The 23,571-nt window shown below is 45.5% G+C and overlaps 2 protein-coding genes across 3 annotated transcripts; both read right to left on the bottom strand.

The window, feature by feature from the left end:
* Positions 1 to 1,735: 1,735 nt before the first annotated feature.
* Positions 1,736 to 6,727, bottom strand: dhh (desert hedgehog signaling molecule). The gene is made up of 3 exons (XM_088290168.1): positions 5,969 to 6,727; positions 3,481 to 3,742; positions 1,736 to 2,792 (listed from the first exon to the last, which is right to left on the bottom strand). Exons 1-3 carry the CDS (start codon positions 6,359 to 6,361, stop codon positions 2,011 to 2,013), a joined length of 1,437 nt encoding a protein of 478 aa, XP_088146294.1. The 5' UTR covers positions 6,362 to 6,727; the 3' UTR covers positions 1,736 to 2,010.
* Positions 6,728 to 11,275: 4,548 nt separating this feature from the next.
* On the bottom strand, positions 11,276 to 23,271 carry lmbr1l (limb development membrane protein 1-like). 2 transcript variants are annotated; one of them, XM_088292062.1, is made up of 17 exons: positions 23,052 to 23,271; positions 19,592 to 19,676; positions 16,565 to 16,598; positions 16,078 to 16,217; positions 15,792 to 15,895; positions 15,574 to 15,697; positions 15,433 to 15,501; positions 15,290 to 15,354; positions 15,022 to 15,094; positions 14,847 to 14,936; positions 14,696 to 14,772; positions 14,552 to 14,629; positions 14,410 to 14,483; positions 14,209 to 14,299; positions 13,447 to 13,513; positions 13,156 to 13,317; positions 11,276 to 12,646 (listed from the first exon to the last, which is right to left on the bottom strand). In XM_088292062.1, exons 1-17 carry the CDS (start codon positions 23,112 to 23,114, stop codon positions 12,561 to 12,563), a joined length of 1,482 nt encoding a protein of 493 aa, XP_088148188.1. In that variant the 5' UTR covers positions 23,115 to 23,271; the 3' UTR covers positions 11,276 to 12,560. The 2 variants fall into 2 exon arrangements, with proteins under 2 accessions (XP_088148188.1, XP_088148189.1); XM_088292063.1 differs by lacking the exons at positions 19,592 to 19,676; positions 23,052 to 23,271 and adding an exon at positions 16,766 to 17,128.
* Between the last annotated feature and the right edge of the window lie 300 nt (positions 23,272 to 23,571).

The following is a 23,571-nucleotide window of genomic DNA, read 5'->3' as shown; positions in this document are numbered from 1 at the left end:
CAAAAGTTGAACATTTAGCAGCGCTCTAAAATGAGCAGATCGTGCGAAACGAGTATTTAATGTGTCAACGTTAGGGCGTCTAAAATTAAACTGCTGTTGTGCTTTGTTTATCTTTTCCTGCACAGCGCTGCACACGAGTGAGCTTTTTGGCAAGCACCGCGCGGAAACACGATGGAGGATATTAACACTCGATAGTACTGGAGGTCATTACATTTTCCAAAGCATGGAAGCCATTTTCATGAGCTTGTTATAATTGCAGGAACACGACTATCTTCGTGCGACGGATGCAGCGGCTTGGTGACTTGAATGTTTAAAAAAAAGAAGCCGTCAAATTCAAATGTGAGAATAAATTTGCCATAAACATTATTTAATTACAGCGATCCCGATTCTGCTCGATTGTGTGAAACAACAACACATCAAACTATAATGATGTAATAACTTTATGTACATCCTTGCTTCACAGTCAAATGAATGCTACCCAACTTCCAGACGAGTTTGGTTGAAAACTGCAACATCTTCCACAAACAACCAAACCAAATGTTTTGCTCACGTCAACGTGTATTCTATGATTTGATCTGGACTGCAGACCACCTTGATCATAATACTGATGAGCGATATTGCTGTCAAGACAATCTAAGGACTGCATTGCCTACTGTACGTGCAGTCGGCAGCACCTGCTGCAGGGGAGATTGATTTGCAGTTTGACCCTGCCACTTTGCACTGTTGCATGTGCGTGAAGACCTCTGCGTGACCCTTATTTCGGACCAATAAGTCATTTGACAAATTTCATCAAAACAACCTGTTAAATGATGACCCTTTATCACGCTGTCAACCAAATCCATTGCTGAATAATTATGCAGTTTCAAACAAAAGCATTATAATGATGTCGCGGATGAGTGTCTGTACTCTCTTGCCTTTACATACATTAGTGTATGACGCGTGCAGGTTTTCATTTTGAAAATAGATTGTTACTAGGCCTCTGCACGGGATTAGTTAACTCCCCTTTCAGCTTTAGCAAGATTGGATTAGATTTTTTTTTTTCCGGTTGGAGGACAGGCTGATTGGCCAATGGCTGAAAATAGAGGCTGGTATTAAGAGCACCCGATTCCTCCCATTCGTCGGCCAACAGAGTGACTCCCTTTCCTCCCATCTGCCTCCTGCATCTCAAGGATAATCCCTTTGAATACCTCCACAGATGTTTACAACAGAGCACGAACCAGCAGGTCGTTGACTCAATTTGGGTCTTCCGTGCTCAGCTTTGTTGGTCAAATGTGCTTTTATTTTGCTAACTCACTTGGTTTTTGAGCACATTATGTTTAGTGTGGCATGTGCTCCACATGAAATGTGTACGTTTCATGTCACCTCATCTAGGGTAGCTGTACAAGGCCAGGTTCTTCATGAGGAGATTTTTTTTCATCATAAATTAAATTAAAAGCCATGTCGATGTAAAGTCCTGCTTAAACGTTACATGTGAATTACTTGAGCCAAACAGGTGCTCAGTGTTGAAAGATTGGTAGTTGCGACCAGATGAGAGGGCCTCCCACCGCTAGACGGCAGCAGTACACTTGACAACATCTAGCCGCCAGAGTCACATTGATTTCCTTGCAGTGGAACGACAAAATCAGGTGGTGGCAGTAATGCGCCGCTAAGGTAGCTTGCCAACTACCATTCGGCCACACAGAAGAAGAAGGAAGTACAACACGTACTTAACTTTAGTGTTAAAAACAACAGAAAACGCGTTAAATTACTTTTTAATTTTTGATGACAAAAAGTGAAGACATACAATACATATGGTGAAGTTATTAAAGTATGAAATATATATTACATTTTAGATGGTAAAAAAATAAAAAAAATCTATTGATTTGACAAAATTCTAATGCACGTGAAAAAAATATCCATATTCAAAATAATAATAATTACAAACAACCCAGTGCGGAGACAAGCAAAGAACGCGTTAGTTATGCAGTTGCTGTAAAGGGAAAAAAATGTATATATAATTTTATATATAGATTAAGGGTGAAAATAGCTTGAGTCTAAAATGATAGATCCCACAGTGTACAAAACTCGAGCATACCAGTGCACATTGGATGTCTGACGGTTGAGTCTCTCTTTCATTTCCGTTCTCCGACCTCCATCTACATCCTGATGCCTGAAAGGAGAATTATTTATCACAGGGAAATCTGTGTTATGATGAAGTGAGCTTGTGTTAGGGCAAGTCATCTGCTCCTGTGTTGTGCCTCCGCCCCAAATTCGGCGCTGGAATGAGGAGATGACTCGCAGAGGTCCAAAGGCCCAGTGTGCCAGTATGTGGCCTTCCACCAGTGCGTAGCTGGACACGAGCACCCCGTCGACGAACAAAGTTCCATCTTCTGTCAGCGGTGCATACACTCCTGTGGCCTCTTGCACTGAAAGGGAAGTGATTGGAGATGGACGTATCTGACCGTCTGCTCTTTGGATCAAAACGCATTCCTGGGCTCTGGCTTTGCTGGCGAACCGCGCTTGGTACTTGCTCTTGTCAAGTGTGCAGTCGGGGTCTAAGAATACCAAGTGGTTTGGCGTGACGGCCAATCTATGTCCATCTTCTGTCTCCAAAGACAGAACAGTGACACGGGCTTCCTGATCCCGGTGCAGAAAGAACAGGACCGAGCTAAATACTGTTTGACCTGTGCTAGACATGGCCATCACTTTGTCCCCAGGATTTAGTGACGACATGCTCTTCTGGCCCCCGCCAGCAACAGTCACCCGGGCCCAGCCTGGGAAACAGCCTCCTTTTTCCACCGCAACTGAGTGATCTGCAGACAGAAACAAGACAACACGAATCAAAATATTTGGGGGGGAAAATAAGCCTCGAAAGTCAAACAAACGTTGTGGTGTGTGATACCAGAGAGGGCAATTATCAAAATATAAAATGAGGCTTCAAAATCCACCCACTCTCCGCGCTAGCATTTTCATTGCAAAACAAACCTACTCCATAGAGTAAATACTTGTTGCGCACAATGGGCAATGAGAGCGTCACTGCCAACTACAGGAGTGGAGGTGCAATTACACTTTATTGTCGTACAGCGGGGAAAAAAAGCATGTTCCCAGGGTCACACGCCCCCACACCAGGTGGGCCGGCCCAACTATTTGAGAAGCACTGCTTTAGTGGCAGAAATGTAACTACAACTAAGTAACTCCCAATTGCGCCAGATAGTTACTGATGGAGGAAAGTTGCTCAGTTCATAAATTTTAGCGGAACTCAAATTGGCTGTCCAATGCATCACTGGGCCACACCCCAAAAAATTTAATAAACTGAAATGGAGCAAAACAGTTTAATCTGTACAGAATAAGCGGTGTTGATGATGACACACTACAACTCCGCAAATGAGTCAATCTTCGCACATTTTTAACAGTTCCGTTCAAACATGTGTGATGTATTTGGAAACAAATCTCCAAATTCACTTTAAAGGGTTCTTCAGTGTGTTTTACGAGCGATCTTACCAGCTTTGACAGAGCAGTGGATGTGATATTTGGTCTCGTAGTGGACCCAGTCAAAGCCCGCCTCCACAGCCAGCTGGGCGAGCAGTCCGTATTTGTCTGTGTCTCTGTCGTCAGTCGTGATGTCCACAGCCCGACCTTCATAGTGCAGCGATCCAGCCGGGTGGTGACCATCCTCGTCCCAGGCCTCGGTTACCCGCAGGTGCACCCCTGGCCACTGGTTCATCACTGCGATGGCCAGCCTGTTCAAACATTCCTTGCAGCGCTACAAGAAGAATCAAACACAAGGAGGGCATTCAGTCTAATCGTCTAAAAAGTCATCAGCGTCTCAGAAAATTAAAACACGGGAAATGGACATATTTATATCCATCCGCGAAAATGCGTCCCATGGCTGTATCAGGTTTGGGAAACACTGCAAAGACTAAATTGTCTCAAGGAGACGGGCTGCATTAATAGGTGTATTCTTCCCTTTAAGCACTAGAGGGCGCTAAGACGTTTCTTAACCGTGACAGAAGCTGCTGTGAAATTTAGAACTGCGCTGGTGCTGATGGTTGTTTCTACATATATTGAAGCTGGTCTGGTACAACAAAGAAAACATTTTCTTTTGTATTTACATTTCCAAAACAATTCATATGGAAATATGTAATATTAATTTCAGTATTGATTTTATAAAACCACAATAGAAATGATTTATTTAGTATTCTTCTCCTCATAGAAGAATACTCAATACTCAACTCTAGTCCCTTCTAGGTTCAGTTCTGACTACAAGCACCACACGCTATCAAAATTCATTTTGCTCCATGTAACTCGAGCAGAGTATTCTCCTCTGAGATGATCCACATATGACGCAGAACTAATTGTGTGTGTGTGTGTGTGTGTGTGTGTGAGTGTAAAGTAGTGTCGGCTTCACTCGGAGAGCCATAATGACGGTGAAAACTAAATTGGTTTCAGCAAGGATCATGGAAGTTGGACATGATAGCGGCGGCGGGCCCGAGATGGCCCCTGAGCCTTGAGTTTGACACGCTTCGTGTATCGCTCGCTTACCTTGGAGCAACTGCATGTAATTTGTATCCAGTAAATCCGATTCATGTGAATATACAATAGACCGCGTCCTATCTTCGGTGCTGTGTGTGATGGACACGTTTCACATGTTTCAAGCGCAACTTGTTCTCATTTGTGAACGAGGTGAAGCAAAGTGCAATATGTGACTCCATTCCACACCTCAGCGCCTTCAAGTGTGATCATGAAGAAATTGACTCCATCTCATTATTTCAACAATTTCACTCCCATGTTGTAATTGCTTGTCTGCTGGCACAGAAATTCCTCCTTTCCCTCCTCAAACAATCGGGAAATGAGAAAAGGCTACAGTCTCAACTCGGCCGCATTCCTTTGCCTTTTTTGACAGGGTGACAGAATAATCAAGGCCATTCTCTGCCTTTGCCAGCTGATTCGTGACTCCGAGGCCTCCCACGGGCCTCCCGGCAAATTCGCAGAAGGATGGTGTTGGTGCCGAAAGTGAGCACTCATCCGTCGGGATGTTGCGAGTCTTGCGGCCTTCCCTCCCTTGACTGAGCAGAAATTGTCGAGAAGTTAAGAAAGTTGCCGTGGAAGGATGGAAGAGGCTGTGGGAGAAAAGGATCAGAGCCCGGGAGCGAGCGGCGCGATGGACGAGGCAGATGGGGAAATGTATTGGCATGCACGTCGGAATGTGACAGCAAAGGGTGAGAAAGTGAGGGCCAGAAAGCAAACTCGATACATTTTCCTCCCAATGCCATTGAAGAGAGGCGTTTCATTGTCACAACTACAATAGTGGCTTTTCCAACGGTGCCATTACTTCAGCAGGCGGGAATTTCGTATAGGCGACCTCTCTCCAAGTGTGACGCACAATGAGCGTCTTTCACGTTTGGGCAAAAGAGGGGCACGCACACTCCAAAGTGGGCATGAGAAGGGCACGCATCACAAGCGCGGATATTCATCACACACATTTCCTGCCAGGATGGCCGAGTGGTCTAAGGCGCCGCGTTCCGGACCCAGTCTCCCCAGGAGGCCTGGGTTCGAATCTCGAATTTCCCCATTGTGGGACTAATAAAGGCATTATTATTAAACAAGCAAAGCAAGGCAAAGCATCACTTTCCCATCGCATGTGCCGAAGCGTGAGAAATCAAGTTTGGGCTCCCGAGTCAATCTCGCAGATTCCTACTCGTCAAACAGATGTCTTAAAAATGAGTCTTTTATTTAAAAAAAAACTTTATTTCTAATACAGCCGTTTTCAGGGTGCACCAGTCACAGAAGTTTTGTTAATAAAAAAGTGTTTGATTAAAGAGGAAAAGAAGTTGAATGTTCCAGAATTGTAATTTCAGCATCTTTTTTTAAATTTAATTATTATTATCTTAAGAAAGGGGAGGGCAAATGTGTTTAGGTGGCAAACAATGAATGACGCTGATGTGATGAATTTGATCTCACGAGGCAAAGAAATGGAAGTGAGTCCCACCTTGGTCATGAAGCGGTCGGCATTGGAGTTCTCCTCATCTTTGAAGACGATATCCGGGTTGTAGTTGCACACCAGCTCGTTGAAACGCTCCGAGTTCCTCGTGATCTTGCCCTCGGCCCTCCCGCTGGCCCCCAAGTTGTTCTCGGAGAAGTTGGGGAAAAACTGCTTGTTGTGCATGGCCGTCAGTTTCCTGGGCCGGGAGCGGACGCCGTAGCCCGGGCCCGGCCCGCATCCTTGGGCCAGGCACAGACACGTCCACAGGGCGAGCAGGCCCAGCCGGGTTCTCCGGGCCCAGCCGGGCTGCTTCATTGGAGAGGCTCGGTGCTTCGGGTGGGGGACATGTAGGCCAGGGTCCGAGCTTGCTCCATTCCAAAACGCAGATCGCTTGAGCATCAAAACTGAACCAGTCTTAGGACATCTTTTTGATTTGAAATGAAGCAATACTTGAAAGTGTAAAGCGCGAGTTGCCGAGCTTTTAAAACCTCCACTACATTTCCATAAGGTCCCGTGTTACGGTTGTGCTCGAGTATCTCAGCTGATGAAAAGCCTCCTGGACACCTGACGTCATGTTCAACTTGCAACTGTCACATCGCGACAAGTCTCCCTGCATGCAAATCCACCTCGCGCGTCGTAGCACGCGCTTTAAAGTCATCCTCTCGTCGAAGTCTCGTGCACGGCCACCTTGCAGCCGCCATCGGCTCTTATTCCAGTTCGCAACAGTTTGCCCTCCCTTCCTCTCTGCGCGCTCCGTCCGCGCCAGGACAGCACACGCCTCCAATTCAGGACATATGATTAGTCCACTTGTGTTAACACAATGACACAACCGCCCCCCCCCCTCCTACGTCATCCTTTCCCACTCCCAACATTTCGGACGTATCAGATCAGGCCACTTCGCTTGCATCCAACCGACAAGACAAATGAGGTGGAATAGTTCAAATGCACTTTTGGCTCATCAATCAATGACCAGGAAAAAAGGGTCAAATTTTTCTTGCGGGGAGGGAATCAAGTGTGTGCGTTATTAATAGACGGACTTGAAAGTGAAGGTCATGCAGAGAAAACAAGTGTCCAGCCTTGACACCCCGAAAAAGTCTTCCTTTACTTCCCGTGTTGGAGGAACCAAGTTGGTGGCCTCAAGACCTTTGTGGCGAAAACAACATCTTTATTTTTATCCGTCTCAGAACAATAGCAGGGAGAGCCAATAAATGGGTCTGATGATAATGCTATAAAGAAGGCGGGTGCAATTATTTGCAGTGCCAAGACTCATCTGACATCAAGAATCATTGTCCAGTGGCACCTTGAAGTACGAGTTGAATTCGCTCCATCCACACGCTCGTAACTCGAGTAATTCCCTGGACAAATGAATGAATTGTGTTGCACTTTCGATAACATTCAATAATGACATCATTAAATTATTCCCCACATTTGTTGCTTGAATTAAACGGACATTGCGCCACTCTTTCTGCTGTGTACACCTTGGCCACTTGGGGGCGGTATAATACGGCAATACATGAAGACAGCCAAAGCTCCACAGAAACCTGCATCAAAATGAGTCTTTCTCCGCAGAGGATAAAGAAAATATATCTGGGAGTGTTGTTCTCTGGCTACATGAGTTGCACCATCCGTTGTGTGCAAATATCGGTTGCTTGAAGGGTTTAATGCCATGACACTGCATGATGATAATCCACCCGTTAATGCCAACTATACAAAACATCATGTTCATAATAATAGTAGCATAGTTTGCAAAACAAACCCAGACCGTAAAGTTAAATATCGCTGCGCACAATGGTCAATGAGAGCGCCACTGCCCACTACTGCGGTGGATGTGCAATTACACTTTATTGTAGTATGGCGACTGATTTCTCGTGTGCCCGATGCGCGTACAAATCAGGCACGCATTGGCTGCCGTGCTCTTGCAAAGGTTGCAGACAAGCATCCTCGCTGGGGAAGGTTCCAGAAGATCCCAGGATGTTGTAGGGAGCGGTGGCACGGTGAAACACCATTTTCCTGCCCGAAAGAATAAACAAGGCCACGCACAAGTCTGGCGCAGGCAGCACAGATGAGAGATGTCGGCCTCCGCCACAAACGGAGGGCATGAGTCAGACAATGAGTCAAAAAGTAACATTTGCATCTTCTCCGTGTCGACATGTTTCATCAAAGCAATTTGAGAATGTAACGGAAGGAAGCAAGCAAATAAAGTTGTGGTTATCCGTTCGTTGTATTTTTTTTTTTAATGTTATTATTTTGGCGCCCAGTTCATCTGCCTCCCCCTTGTTGCCGCCTTCTGCTTCTTGTGAACGTTTTACTCCCCCGTTTCAGGATGGGAGCACATGACTGGCCGAGTGCTTGAGCTTCCGGCAAAGCCACATGAATGCAGATGACATCTCTCCTCCTCTGCTTAGCTCCGGACGACACCTTGACTTAACTGTCCAAAAACCGTTTCGCGTCGCCCGAGTGTCAATTTCATACGCGTTTAGGGTGGCACCAGCTAGCTAGCTGAGGGGGGGGGGCTGCGTGTAACCCTGGGGAACATGCTTTTTCTCTGCCGCACTACAATAAAATGTAATTGCGCATCCTCCCCAGTAGTTGGCAGCGGCGCTCTCCTTGCCTATTGTCCTCAGTGAATATTTACTCGACGGTGTAGGTTTGTTTTGCAATGAAAATGATATTTATAATTGTGGCGGGGAGAGGGTTGCGGGGTGGGGCCGCCAATTGTTTTCTTCTTGCTGGGGGGGGGGGGGGGGGCGTAGCAGAAAATAATTGAGAAGCACAGACCTAAAGCGGTGGCTTTCTTGACAGTGCTTGCCTTTGGCTGAATACAATCTGCCTAGCAACTTACCTAAGCGGCGCCTAGACCAGGAAAAAAATAATTTGCCAGCTTTACAGCTAAATAATTTTGTTTTTGTGTTTTAATAATTACCAAAGCCTGTTTGTTGCCTTTGTGTAGTGTTGGAGTTGTGATCTTGTTTGCTAGAAAGTATCACTGACTTTTTTATTTCCCCCCAGTTGAGACAAAAATTACTTTCCTCCCCACACAAAACAGTTTTGCAACAACGTATCGGCACTTCCGTTTTCCTGCCACGCCACGTGTCGCGTCGCCACATTTTGCCTCGTATGAAACACTCGACTGTCTTCAGATCAAACGCAACGCTGGCTTTGACATCTCAAGCGTTGGTCTCGTCTCTCGGAGCCGAAAAGACGCCGTGCAGGTTCCACTTCCTCAGACGGAGGCCGGCCGAAGGGTCGGAGGGAAAGAAAAGTCAAAGTTCTGACAGTGCTCCAACACCCATCCTTTCTTTCTTTCTGCCCAGCGGCATCTCTCACTTTGTTATCAGCGCAGGAAGAGGCAGGGTGGCGCGTTGGGATGCCGCGGCACGCCCACAACGGAGTTGCATCCAACTTTGGGTCAAGCTTTTTATTGGCAATACACGTCAACTAAGCGCAAAGTTAAGCATACACGCCAACATTTGATCTTAAAGTAGACGGAGAGACGTTGAGGAGGAGATGTTGTATTGCCGAGAGACAATAGACTGAAAAGGGTGGAACTTCCTGAGCCCAGACAGGCAGGTCAATGGATAGATACGATGCTCTTCCTTCTTTAGGCAACCTGACCGGGCGACTATTTTTGATTCTTTTCCATTTAGCATCTGCTCACTTTCAGAACCATTCACAAATCTGTCACCCGCCCCCAAAAAACAACAACAACCGAATTCTAATTTGAAAGCGATCACAGAGGCCTTCCCGTGTGAAGCAAGCGTGCCGTGAGCGTGCGCGCAGGATGTGCGAGCGGCGTTATCAGTTGATTAGCCAGCAAGTCTCGCCTTTTTCCTGCGAGGGCTTCGCTCATTTGCGAGCACACAAACGCGGGTGCGACGGCGTCTCATTCATTTTGGCAAACAGTTCAAACGGCCCACGGTCAGGAAAGCTAATCGGCTCGCCCTCCCCTCATCCCTTCCATCTTATGTTTTGACAATAAAGATAGCCTATCACGTCCCGTTTACAAGCAGCCCGTCTGCTGCCTTGGGCAAGATACGCCCGACAACCCGTCCGACGGCGTGGGTCACACTTTTAGAATGCTCCAAGATTTTTGCTGCGGGGGCACACCCCGAAAGTTGAAGGAAATCAACTCAAATTTAATGTAAAAAAATAAAATAAAATAAAAATAAATAAATAAAAATCAGATCCCAGACATGACAGAAAACTTTGTGGCTTTGAAATCAAGGGGAAAAAAATGACATTAACTCGTTTCCTCCCTTTTGTTTTGCTGCGGCTTTTCTCTTCTCAACACATATTGCTCGACTTTTTCAATCTTGACGCTTTGATGTCATCCTTCCAGAATCTTTGCCTTAAACAACCTCCCATGTTGTTTGTACTTGGCGCAGATTTTAGACGGAGCCGAACAACCAACATCTGTTGCACCATTACATGATTTACATTCTTTTTTTTGAATTTGACAGTCTTGTCCTCTGTGATTCATGACAGTAAACTTGGTGCAACAGCTCTCCAACTTGCGATCATTCTTGTTTAAATTCAGATTGACAGTAATCTGATGCCGGTGTAACATTTGGCAAATTGAAACGTCTGTTCATTCCATAATTTGTATGAGCAGATTGTGCTGGCCTGGTCCACGGCATGTTTTTTTTTTTAAAGTTAAATATTATTTGTGTTATTGTGCATGGCTGCATGTGACAGTGTTCTTCCACGAGCAAACTATTTTGGTGAATTTGTCGAGAAATGTATGAAAATTGGACCGAGGAAAAGTGCACGAGCCTGTCTCTCAACACACCACAAATCTGGAACTTCCTCAGAGTTCAACCAGCCACCACATGTGCACAAATACATCGTTTGAGTTCATTTCCTTTTTTTTTTTTTTTTTGCAGAGGAAATGTAACACAAAACAAACCCCAATGAAAATAAGCGTGATTAAGACATCCAACGAAACAAAACAAGAAATGCAAACAAAAATCAAGCCAGAGAAATTAATAATTAATCAAGACTCGCCCTTTTCTTGAACTGATTTGAGAAGTGAGGAAATGGACAATGGGCAAGGAAGAGAGACGTTAGAGAGGCGGCGGGCCCATGCAGGACAGAATGGCAATACGAGTTGCTTTTTTTTTTTTATCTGGCACTTGCATCGAAAAAGGGAAAGCGTGGGCTCCAGCTCGAGCGGCGTCGTGACTGGACGCCGCTGAAAGACGATCCAAAATAAGGCTTTCTTCTTGAGCTGATTAAAAGAAGTGTAACCAGAAGGGTGGAGGTCACAAGATCAGCCCAAAGCTTTTGTCATCATCGAAAAGGCAACCAAAACACTTTAAAAACGACACAATTGTTTATTGGTTTTTGCTGTTAAAATGACAACAATGTTTTAAAGTAAACAATGAGCACTATTTGGCAATCTTTGAGAACAACTCTAAAGATTCGGTGTCCCAGCTGGATCACAGTTCACAATTTAAACAACTGCTGGGTGGGGTAGAAGACTTCTGTGATGTGAAGATCCTCTAATGCCCTTACATATGATTTAACAAGTAAATAGTGTTCCGCTTTAAATTAAAAAAAAAAAAAAAGCGAGAGAATCCCCAGAACGATCCATGCAAACAATATTCTAGCCTATTATAAAGGGCAGCAAAGAGCTCAAAAAAGTTAGGTTGAATTTGAGCTGCACTGCCCCCTGCTGGTCAGACTAAACGTCTCAAGATGATGCAGCGGAGAAAAGGTCAAATGTGAGCAGAGGATCAGCGTTTGTGCTTTGACAGCTGATCAAGATGCAACTGAAGTTAAACAAAAGTTGAAAGTGGCTTCTTGAGAAACAAGCAGGAAAACTAAACACATTCACACCTACAAGAGGCAGCTGAGATGAACACATTTTTAAAAATGACTTTTACAAGTTACGTGTGCTACTGTGCTATAACATATTGCACTTCCCCACAAAAATAACATAATAATTCACAGTATGGTTGGTCAAAGCCACGTGGCCATCGATGCAGAAGACAAACGTTTAAAGCTTTTCTTTTGTGCATATTTGTAAGTCAGAAAGTTTGACTTTGTAAACTTGCTCAAAACAAAACAAATTGTAAAGCAGCTCACAGTACACGTTACGGCATCGCCCCATTTTTTCTGTGCAACTTCCCGCTCATCGAGCGGCTGTATACACACACATCTCAACTCTTAAAATTCTGGAACACCTTTTGAGAATAAAGTGTGGTGAAGTCACCGAGAAAACGAAAGCGAGCACTCACTCAATCTGGAGCAGGAAGAGGAAATGATCTCACAGCTTCAGCCTAACACTTGAAAATAGTTTTGCTGACTTGCACACGTTTCAGAAGCCATGACCTCAGCTCCTCTTTTTTTGGGGCTAGCGCCCGTCAATTATGGCTTTCATTCACGTCGGCTCTCTTCGAGCCGCGGGCGCGTCTCAGGCTGGAACTGTCGGGGCCGTCTTTCGGCTCACGTGAACGCGCATGCCGTGTGATTTTGGCCATCTAACATCTGAGCACAGCTCCCATCGCACAGTCAGGTGGACGTGTCACTTTTGGCCCATTTCCTCAGCGCACGCCTCGTCGCCAACGCGCTGCACAACAAGATGGCAAGGCAGAAGTCACTGGATTTTGGATAGTCCGCTCGCCAGGAGGAGTCTGAATGGCACAGTGGAGCGTGAGACAGTTAAGGGCAGTCGGTGGAGACCTGCGAAAGGCAGACAATGAAATTAAATGGTGCACAATTGGAGGGTGGAGAGCTGAAACCAGGAAAAAAGTGCTTTAGGTGAAACCACAGTCAATTAATCATGGAACAAAAGTGAACTGGGAGGCAATGGGAAAGAATAAGTGAGGTGGCCTAAGCACAGAGATGCTATCTGAATTGTAAGGAAGGCGGACTGTGTGTGTGTGTGTGTGTGTGCGTGTGTGTTTGTGTTGGGCGGAGGGTTCGTGGCTGTGTGTGCTGCGAGGGGTCCAGGGCGGTGGGCCTGAAGGTCCCCCAGGGGGATCTGACTCTCCTCCTGTCCTTTTACACTTTCCTGTACGAATTGTATTCTTTCTATCTGAGGAAAAGCGGCCAGCCCACAGGGAAATGGGGCCCATGCTGGGAAACTTGACGGCTATCCAAGTGCGCTCCGTTTCAGCTCGAAGCGCTCACGCCGTTCGGACATGCTGTCATTTGGACTTGTAAAGACACGCAGATAAAAGAATACCGACCGAATGCGCGGATGAGTTCCCGCTGCACTGCCCACGTGACCGTCTTGATGAGAGAGGCGGAGGTGAGGCCAGCAAACAGCATGTTGTACAGAAACACAACATAGAAGTTCCCAAGCCAGTTGTAGCGGCCAAAGTCTCCCAGCAGGTCGAAACGCGTGATCCCTAAAAGCACAAGACAGGAATGATTCAAACGCTCAAGTTTGCAAAAGATGCAAGCGCCCTCTTGTGGCCGTTATCAAAACTACAAGCACAAAATGATGACTACCTTTGAGTGTTTCTTTCAATTCTTACCAAGTGTACGTGAAAAAACTGGAAGGGCTGAGCTTAGGATGAGGAGAGAGACACAGTTGGCAATCATCTAAAGGGAAGAGAAAAGAAACAGTTTACGATTGTTTTCATGCTTCACATGCACATGCGCTCTTCCTGTGGTGTAGTCGGAAGAAGTTACACGACTTGGCTCAAGCGGCAATTCAAATTCAATGTTCTCGATCCTTGATGATTAAATACAATCTACGCAGACAAAACTTCAGCAAATGCGCACACCACTGAAGTTTGCGACAGCAGCCGGTGTAAATATGGAAAACAACTGCCAGGTTGGTCAGTGTGGTAACGTGGATGAAAACCATCAAGATGATGTTCTTTAAAGTCCCTGTGAGGTGGAAACAAAACTAAACGTTTTGTTAACGCCTAACAAATTAAATGATTAAGAAATGAAAATAAAAAATCGGCAAGTACATGAAATGAGGCTTGAAAATGGTGGTGAGAAAAAAAATAAAAATAAAATCATGCTCTTCCCAAACGATGTGGGCGTGTCCAATGTCTTCTGCCTCCGTTTAACGACAAGTTTGGGCCACGAAAATACACCCACTCAAAGCTTCTGGAGTAGTCTTTGCACATCTACAGCAATATTCCTCAAACATGTATCATATTTTTTAGGAAGAAATCCATGAATTGCCTTCAGCGTCGTTGTTTATAAGCATTATGGGCTTCCACGCAATTTCAGGGGTTCATGAAACATAAAACAGTGTGTCGTATATTCATATTCAAACTTGCCTGGGTGAGGTTGGTGTCCTGTGCACGAGGCACCAAGCCGGTGAAGAGAGGAGAGCTATAGAAGCCAACAACGGACGACACCATCAGGTAGCTGTCAGACTTCATTAAGGACAACACGGCAACGTTGGGCCCCACGCACGCATCACCAAAGAAAAAAAATAGCCCGCGAGTCACAACACCGTCGTTGCGTTGAGAGGATACAGGATGAGGACGACTTGAACGGCTGCCCCCAGCGAGCCAAACATCGAGAAGGAAGCCATCCCAAGGTGAGGGTCCTGAATGCACAAAAGAAAAGCTGTCATCAGCAGACACGTGCGGCAAAAGCTCGCACAAAAATCCGTACTTCCATTCCTCGGGGCATCGCCGTCTCGTCGAGGAGCAACTCCAGCACGTTGAAGCACACCATCAGAACGCACAACACCTGAAGACGCAAAAACATGAGCGAGGGCTGCCATTGGCCGTCTGGAAGAACGTCACCAACGCTTACGGTGAGGGCGAGGAGCATAAGCATGGCCAGGGGATAGCCCAAGTTTCTCTGCCACGGCGAAGCCTTCCTTCGCGTCTCTGAAAAGAAGAAGAAACCTGGTCAGAAAACAATGGCCGTACGTTGCCAATACTGTTGGAGAAGTGAAACGCACCCAAGGCGATACGCTTTGTACGGAGCGCTTGGTGCTCTTTCTTCATGGCCTCGACGTTCAGCTTGACCCAGCAGGACTGAGAACTGCCACCTTCATCCAGACAAAAAAAAAAAAAAAATCAGCGCGTAACGTAAACGAAACAAAGAAGACCCAAGAAGCGTCAGAGGCTCCTCACGCTTCAATTTCCGCGAGAGCGAGTCCTCCTCCATTGTGGTGCAGCTGAGGGCATCGTCGACATCTTCAAACAGCTGATGCAGATCAGAGAAAAATACAGAAAAAAAAAGTCAATTTTAGTTATTATTTTGTGAACAATTTTGACTATTTTAGTTTGAGTTATTTTGTTTACTAAAACAACCTAGGTCACGCGACATTTCATCACTCACACCGATTAATAAACAAATAAATAATGTGCAGCCTCGCTGAATATCAAGCACGTGACTCACCCGAGGTTTGACCAACAGGCTTCCCGTCACGCTGAACATTCGAGACAAGCCAAAAGGTGTGCACACTGAGGAGAACAAAAATCACAAACGTCAACAATGTCGAAGGGCTTGAAAGTCTCCAAGCGACAACGAGCGAGACCTACACAGGAGCAGCAGCACTCCAAAAAGAGAGATGCCCGAGTACAAGTAGGGAAGGTAATACTCCCACAGGTCTGCAAGTGACAAGCAAACGGTGTCAAAATGTTGTCGCGACACAAAAGGATGTCAACACACAGGAGACTCACCGTAGAGGCTCTTCCTGGCCATGTTGTCATGGAGAAGAGCTGAGGCCACCCACACGATGCCCAACACCAGCAAGGCTAACAGCAACAACAGCACCACGGCTTCGTAGACTCGAGCCATCACTCCCTACGCACAAACAAAACATCACATGCCAGGAACTTCAATAAAGAAATCAAATAAAAAAAAAAAAGAAAAAAAAAAAAAGAAGATGCACCATTACCTTCTTGGAGCCGACAAATCCCTCAGACTCCGTAAAAAAGTACGCAAACGGCATGAGGAAGACCAGGGACAAATTAGAGAAAAGGAAAACGAGGTTCCACAACCCTGACAAAAGAGGAGAAGAAATATTTCCACGCTTTCGTTGCAGTTCCAAATTGCACCACTGAGGGGCACTATTTTTCCACTACTTGGACGTTTTGGAGTCCAGTACAGGGTCTTGAGATCTTCACTTAAATCACAGTTGCTGATGCTTTTGAAAGGTAAGACATGAGTATGAAAAAAAGTACCATGGATGAGAGAGCCGTTGAGCCATTGCATGTAGTAGCTGTGCGGGAAGCTGAGCAGCACCTCATTGGACAGAATGGAGATGGGCAGCAGCAGCACGGCGCACACTGCAACCGACAGCGTGAACGTACACAGCCACAGCCTGGAGGAGGACACCAGAAAGGCGCTTTCACAAAAGTCAGACGTAAACTAAGTCACGTTTTGGTTTCGTTTGCTTCTTTGTTTTTTCAACACTTGTCCGGCAGAGCAGCTTCAGTAAAAGTCTAAAGTGGTCCGTATGACTGTGCCAGCGTGTAGGGACAAAGGGCAAAGGTATACTGGACTGTTCCAATCACAATCAACACACACACACACGGGAGTAGGCAATAAAGTTAGAGCTCAGTGCGTCGCATGCGTGCGTCTCTTCTCACTCACACGGACGCCAATCAACGTGAGTGAGGGAGAACAGATTGCCCCGAGGCAGTTAATCATTACGAGTTTTTCACTTACGCAATTTTGTTGACGGTCGCGTCTTCAATATCATCTGAAAGAGAGCACAGTGATACCTTTCATTGTTTTTCCATCGACGACAACTTGTTTCTGATTTCAAAGGTCATGTTGAACGTAATTACATTATGTTAAAAAAAAAAAAAAGAAAGTCTTCATTGACCTCACGAGTGCAAAATGTGAAGGAGGTATGTCAAGTCCAACCTGATCATGGAGAGCAAAGGCATGCAGGAAGCAATCGTAGCAGAATGAACGGAAAAAAAAAAGAAGCTAATGTCGTCTGTTACTGGCCTGAGAGACGGCGTGAGGGAAGGGTTTGGAACACTTTGTATGACGGAGTCTTCAGAAAAAGAAAAAAAAAAAGTCACTAAGCATGCCAACTCTTCAGAAAACGATTATGCTTAAAATGCGACCGCCAAACATCACAAAAGGACATTAATTAGAAGCGAGCCAACTAAATACGCCTGCCGACCCCAAAACCAGTTCTTGGCAGTTCACTTCCACAAACAAGTTGAGCTGAGAGCACGGCATCGCTTTGCTCAAGTGCGCTTTTGCTGCGGGGCAAAAACTGCTCGGCAAGCGTAGGAGCGCTTGTTTGCGAAAAGTAATCAAGTCCAGCTGGTTTATATAAAAAAAATAAAAAAAAGCCAAGACAACTTGGCCTGTTGGACATCGCACACGGAAACTTATTGAGTTAGTTATGTAACCGGCAAGCCCAAAGAAATGTAAACAGCATTTTTGCACTTTTGACAAAAACGAACACGCCATCTTATGAGATTCATTGAAATAATTAGACATCGCACACGCGAGACATTTTACCTGCAGAAAAAAATTAATATATAGACTTAAGAACAGCTTGCCGTTCTGTTTCTCTGCTAATTTTTGCCTCAAATGGCACAAAAAACTGGACCGTTTGCTGACAAACGGCAAGCGCGAGATGCTCATGAAGCAGTTTACAACTTCAATGGTAAACCGTCGACGCTGACGTCATTTTATTTCTTGCGCACTTTCAAGGAGCGGCGATGATGGCGTTTTCCTGAGACGCGAATCCCAAAGCGATCCATTTGGGAATGATGTCGGGTTTAAAACGTGAACTTAACTGCCTAGCAACGCGTCTCATCTCACGCGCGCAACGTCACTTCTCTGGATTTCCACGACCGACAGAGATGAAATAAAAACACGACTGTAATCGTTTGGATTATGCGTTTGATTTCCAAAAAGTGCAAATGTTCTGACAGAGGTTTTGTTTTGACAGGCAACGCCCTCATTTCAAGTTCCCACCACGCAGAGAGAAAACGAGCAAAAATGAAACTGGAGACGCGCGAAACTATTCCGTCACTTTGGGCACCCAAAGCCGACTCGTTTCCGGTTGTCATGACAACGAGTCGCTGACGAAAAGTCTTCAACTTTGCATTTTGTTTGTTGAAAAGATGCCGACATGCTTATGTCAGTTTGAAAAGAGCCCGAAGCGACGAGTCAAAAGTACAAGTTGGTGTTTATCTTGGAACGACATTCTTCGCCAGCCCTTCCTCGTCTTGATCCGACGGGATATCGCCCGGAAACAAAGTTGCATGACACCGAACACGCCTTCTCGACCTCGCGTGTTCTGTCCGCACTTTCAGCCGTGGCACTGCCTGCACATTCAGGCAAACATTGACATTTTTTTTTTTTTAAAGTTCTGTGCCTGATGATTATTTAAAGTGTTGACAATGAGACTCCATCTCCTGACCCTTCCCCGGCATCCATCCATCATCTATACCGCTTCTCCTCATGTGGGTCGCGGGGGGTGCTGGAGCCTATCCCAACTATCTTCGGGCAGTAGGCGGGGGACACCCTGAACTGGTTGCCAGCCAATTGCAGGGCACACAAAGACGAACAACCATCCGCGCTCACACTCATACCTAGGGGCAATTTAGAGTGTTCAATCGGCCTTTTTGGAATGTGGGAGGAAACCGGAGTACCCGGAGGAAACCCACGCAAGCACGGGGAGAACATGCAAACTCCACACAGGATGGCCGTAGCCGGGATCGAACCCACGCCCGATGCCGTCTCTCACTGTGAGGCCATCGTGCTAACCAGTTGGCCACCGTGCCGACCCTTCCCCGGCATGTGAAGAGCAAATAATCTTGATGATAAAAACAAATAACTTTTTACATTAACTTATGTTTGATGGTCCCGATTTACATTTTATTTTTCAATACTGAAACTCATTAAAGCTGAATGTGCACATTTCCAGAGAGAGATAGAGAGAGAGCAAGCGAGCAAAAGTGCGAGAGACAGAGAAACCCTCAAAAAACCTTTACATTTACAAGTAACTGCGACGTCATTATCTGCTTTGCTTAATTCATATTGTCCAAATGCAATATTAATCATTTGTTCACTGTCTGACATGATTTCATTTTTTTCCCCACAAGAAAATTCTGAACAAACGACAATACATTGTGCCATACTGCTGTTTTGTATGAGCTGCCTAAAATCGATTTAATGAAAGAAAATTGTTTTGAGTTGAAATCTTGTACTGAATTTTATTTAAGGTAGTGAGGCAGGGTGTATTTTTGTAAACCACACTGAACAGCGTTGGCACAAACAGAGGCGTTAATACTGCACTGTCAACACTACATTTTGTTGCAGTAACACAGTATTCAGTGTTGAATATTAAACACTTTTGTAAATGTTGCTTTAACACCACACAGCGTGGAAACATATTGCCACTTTGTCAGTATTAAAATTAACACCAGAAGTGTTGAATTGACAAGATTTGCAGTGTAGCCCATTTAAGCGACCCGTCGTCTCCGTGGAATGCATTCCAAATGTAAGACGTCAGTGTTGGGGAGAAAGAGATTTCCGACAGAATAAGCATTGGATCCCTCCCCCCAAAGATGGATAATGCTTTACAGATTGGCCGAACGCCAATGCAGACGCACAATTTGATGGCTTTATAAATGTCCAATTGATCAGGGCCAGTCAGTCGGCCGTGCATTATTGCCACATAATCCAAAAAACAACAACAAAAAAAACGGTTTCACTTACCGGTGACAAACTCTGCCGTTTTCTTGAAGCGTGCAAGGATGAGGTAGGACACGATGTAGAGGCACGTGAACAGGAGTACACAAATCTGCACAAGACGCAAAAAGATCGGACATTTCAGGCACATTCGACATCAAGAAGGGAGGGGCGGGGGGGGAGTCCAAATACGCGCTACTGGACTTTTGAATACTAACTATTTTTGTGCGACTCAAGCATAACTTTTTTTTTCGACCAAAGAGGCGAAAACAGACAAGCTTTGTTATTGTAGAACATTTGGGTTGGCACGTACGCGGATAAAACACAAAAAAATGGATGGAATTAATGAGAAAACAGGTCAAGTGTGTTGGCAAAGGACAGAAGATGATCACTTCTTTAAAACAAAAGACTTTGAAACGGGTGACAGGACAAACAAGAGAGAGATTAAGAGTGAAAGGATCCGATTGGCCGTCTGCACAAATCATTGGTTGACAGAAGGCCGTCAAATATGTAGGGCAAAATCTATTGTGCACGCTCGGCTGCCTGATGAGTCTCAACATTTCGCCTCAGCGTGAGCAACACGCTCGCGTCGCTTTCACGAGCAGGCCGACAGAAAGAAAACATCCATCAGCACCTCTTCGGGACGGCCTGCGACTCGGTTCGACGCCTCAGGGAGAACCGGAAGCCGCCAATCACCTGAACGGCGTTTAAAACGCGCTCAACGGGATTGCCAAATTTGTCTCTCACCGGTATCGATGTCACTGAATAAAACGCAAGTGAGCTGACGGCAAACGAGGTCAAGATCCGATTTGAAGAAGCCTCACAATCACGCTTGCGTGAGCGTGAACTCGAAGCACGCCATGGCACGCGACACCAAGTTTCCGCATAAACGTCACGATGGACGACACTTGTTATGGCGGCATCTGTTTCACACGACCGCTACAACAATAATTTGCGTGATTACATGTTTGGATTCACCCAACAAGCTGCTTAAACAACAAGTTGTTTTTTTTATTGATATACGCAAGGATGGCATTGCAATTGCATTTCATGAGGCAAAATGAAAAAAAAAAAAATAGAACTCAGTAGCTGTAAACAGCAAGCAATTAGTCTCCACCCAAGGCGTTCTTGAACAATTGTTGCTTTACATGTCATGGTTTCAAAACAAAGACAATGACAACAGATTCACAAACTCGGAAGTCAGACGTGGTGGACAAAAAAAAAGCTAAAGTGATGACTCAACACATTGACGGTAAAATAAAGAGAAAAAAAAGAAGTAGGATTTGCCTGAAGAAAAATCCTGACATCCTTACAGGGATTCATAAAAACTGTTTGTGCGACGACGCTAGCATGAAGCGCAAGAGCGTCAAAAGAAGTCAAGCGGAAACATTTTTGCGGCGCTCTCCTTCTTCCGTGGAAAGCGTTCCGGCATCAAACATCGCTCTGCAAATCAGACAACCAAAACATTGGTCCGATTCAAACGAATCTCGGTGACAGTTCAGCCAACGCCAACTTGACAATGTTTGCGTGCGTGCAGCGCAATTCTGTTTCGGGGATTGGACCCCCTCCCTTGATTTTGACGGACATGAGGGCGACCCACTTTAGAAAAGAGACACAAAGGAACCGTCTGTGAAATGTGTGCCAGTCCGAAAACATCATTTGCAACCGTCGGCTTTAGTGTGCGTTCGTATTTGAGAAGTAACTAATTAGAATTAAATTGTGCGTCATCTCTGGTGTAAGGAAGGGAAGAAAAATGTGTCATGGAATCTCAGCCAGGAATGTGGAAAATATGCAAAGTTGACATGGAAAAGCGAGCCAGCTGGCAGGTTCTGCTTCACAACAAAGGCAACCATGTCGTAAATATGTCAGTCAATTCACCACAGCGCTAAAATAGACATTGCGGGAACAAGTGGCACGATTATTGTTTGTGACCGGAAAGGGCGGCAATTCATTGAGCATAAATCATTTACTGTCATATGACGTCACGTTCATGCGGGGACAAATTAATTTGGAAGGAGCATGAAGTGTCGTTAAAAGCACATTTGATGATGATCGCTGTCATTTATTCAGAATATTGTCGAAACCAATGTAAAAAGATCTGATTACAGCGGTCGCTTTAATCACGTGGCGACAAGCGGATTAAAGGTCAGCGTTGAAGATATCAACTCTCAAAACGAGTCAAACTATTTTTGGGCTGTTTGAAGAATTACAAGAAAACAAAGACACATTTTCACCACTGTTCATGTTGCAAACTAAAATGAAGTCAATCATATCACAGCAAACTAGAAGTTGTCACTGTGGCGACGTCAGGCTGGCGCATTTATGACTTTGAGGGTCTGCCAAGATGTGGCTCAATCTCCTTTTAAGGATCACCAAGTTTCGACGCAATTTATCCAACTAAGCGCCCCTTTTGTGACCCACTAGCACAATTTCGTTTCATCTTCGCATACAGGTACAACTGCGTGAAACGCTTTCCTAAGGACAACTGGTCCAAAATGCTGCTGCTGCTGCTCGCTTTTTAACCGGAGCTCGGAAGAGGGTGCGCATCATCTCAATCTTGGCTTCTCTGACTTTAGAGTTCGCTTCATGATACTTCTGTTCGTGTTCAAATCTTTTCATGCCTCTCCGATCTCCTCCACCCCTACACACCCGCCCGCCGCCTCAGGTTTGCGGACCAAATGCGGCTGGAGATGCCGAGACTAAGCGCAGCCTCTGGGGGGGATCGCGCCTTTTCTGTTCCTGGTTCTTCCCTATGGATTGAGCTTCCATGGAATGTTAGGCAAGCCCCGCCCCCTCTCTGTCCACTTTTAAGACACATTTTTATCATCTTTTGACTCAACATGAGACTGTTGCTGTTCTGCAGTTCTTCTGGTCTCTATTGTAAAAGTGTTTTAATTGCAGTCTAATTTCCTGCCAACTTATATGACACCATATGGAAAGTGCTTAGTTCCAGTTCTAGCTGTTGTGAATTAAATTATATGAATAAAGTTGGATTGTATGCTCTGCAACCTTTTCTTTATATGTTACTACAGATGGTGATGATGGTGAAAGGTAATGGTTTATTTACTAGACATGATGCCATCTACTTTGTGCCTTTTCGGACATGTATGCAACTCTGGATCAAATTGTCAGCACGTGACATAAATGAAAATATGCATAGCATGAGACAAACAGGCAAAGAAGAGACAAAGAAGTGTCGTCAAATGCGAGAGGTGATGGGGGGCACTTTCCTCTCTACCAGCTGCATCCGTGCATTCAAAAAAAGAACATTGAGATCATAAGTGACCGTTTATGAAGGGTCACTCACAAGCACGCGCACACACACACGCACGCGCACAATTCAGCTTTTGAGTTGTGCGATTCCAAAGCAAGTCGAAAAGTACAAATGTGTAGCTTCATGTGTCGTATTGCATTGTTTGTTGATGTTTTTTGTCTGTTGGCTCTAACAGGAAAAGCTGACTTTTCCGTAAAGGCAGGCAGCACTTACGATGGTCTCCCGGACACGGTTGTGGAAAAGTTGCTCCCTCACCGACACGTCGTCCGTTTCCATCCTCCGACAGCATAACAAAGAAAATGTCGGCTTCAGAAGCCGAACAGTTGAGCTCGTCGCCGAAAGCTTTAAAGACGGGGCATCTTGTCGACAATGCCGCGGATGGAAAGCGGAGTAGCCGCGATTGAGTGTGCTACTGTTAGCAACATGCTATACGCGACTCCGTTAAGAAGAAAGGGGGCGGGGCGGAGCGAAGGGGCGGGGTTAAGGAGAGGCTCCTGCCACAGGTAGCTGTCAATCATCCTCATCATGAAACGTCTCATCATCACGCACATAAAGAAATGCAGAAATGTGACTTCATACTAAACATACCAGAGAAGGCTATCTCAGGCTGAAGGTTAGTTTGTGCACACGCATGAACACGCGCGCACACACATACTTTCACAGGAGCACGCACACACACGCGCACGCGTAATTCTAGTTCACATCTGCTGTCTGTAGCGCTTGCTTTACTGGA

This window comes from Idiotropiscis lumnitzeri, chromosome 3 (genome assembly GCF_059441095.1).
Source record: "Idiotropiscis lumnitzeri isolate Australia: NSW breed Sydney's pygmy pipehorse chromosome 3, RoL_Ilum_1.0, whole genome shotgun sequence".
Taxonomy (NCBI): domain Eukaryota; kingdom Metazoa; phylum Chordata; class Actinopteri; order Syngnathiformes; family Syngnathidae; genus Idiotropiscis; species Idiotropiscis lumnitzeri.
The sequence above is the reverse complement of the archived record's forward strand: the minus strand, read 5'-3'. Positions and strand labels throughout refer to the sequence as shown.

Coding starts and splice junctions, on each gene's coding strand:
- dhh (XM_088290168.1), bottom strand. CDS start 6,361: ATGCTCAAGCGATCTGCGTTTTGGAATGGAGCAAGCTCGGACCCTGGC. Junction 3,743..5,968: donor CCGACCGCTTCATGACCAAG/GTGGGACTCACT, acceptor TTCTTCTTGTAG/CGCTGCAAGGAATGTTTGAA. Junction 2,793..3,480: donor CCACTGCTCTGTCAAAGCTG/GTAAGATCGCTC, acceptor TTCTGTCTGCAG/ATCACTCAGTTGCGGTGGAA.
- lmbr1l (XM_088292062.1), bottom strand. CDS start 23,114: ATGGAAACGGACGACGTGTCGGTGAGGGAGCAACTTTTCCACAACCGT. Junction 16,218..16,564: donor GCGACCGTCAACAAAATTGC/GTAAGTGAAAAA, acceptor GTCCTCCTCCAG/GCTGTGGCTGTGTACGTTCA. Junction 12,647..13,155: donor GGAACTCATCCGCGCATTCG/GTCGGTATTCTT, acceptor TGCCTTTCGCAG/GTCTCCACCGACTGCCCTTA.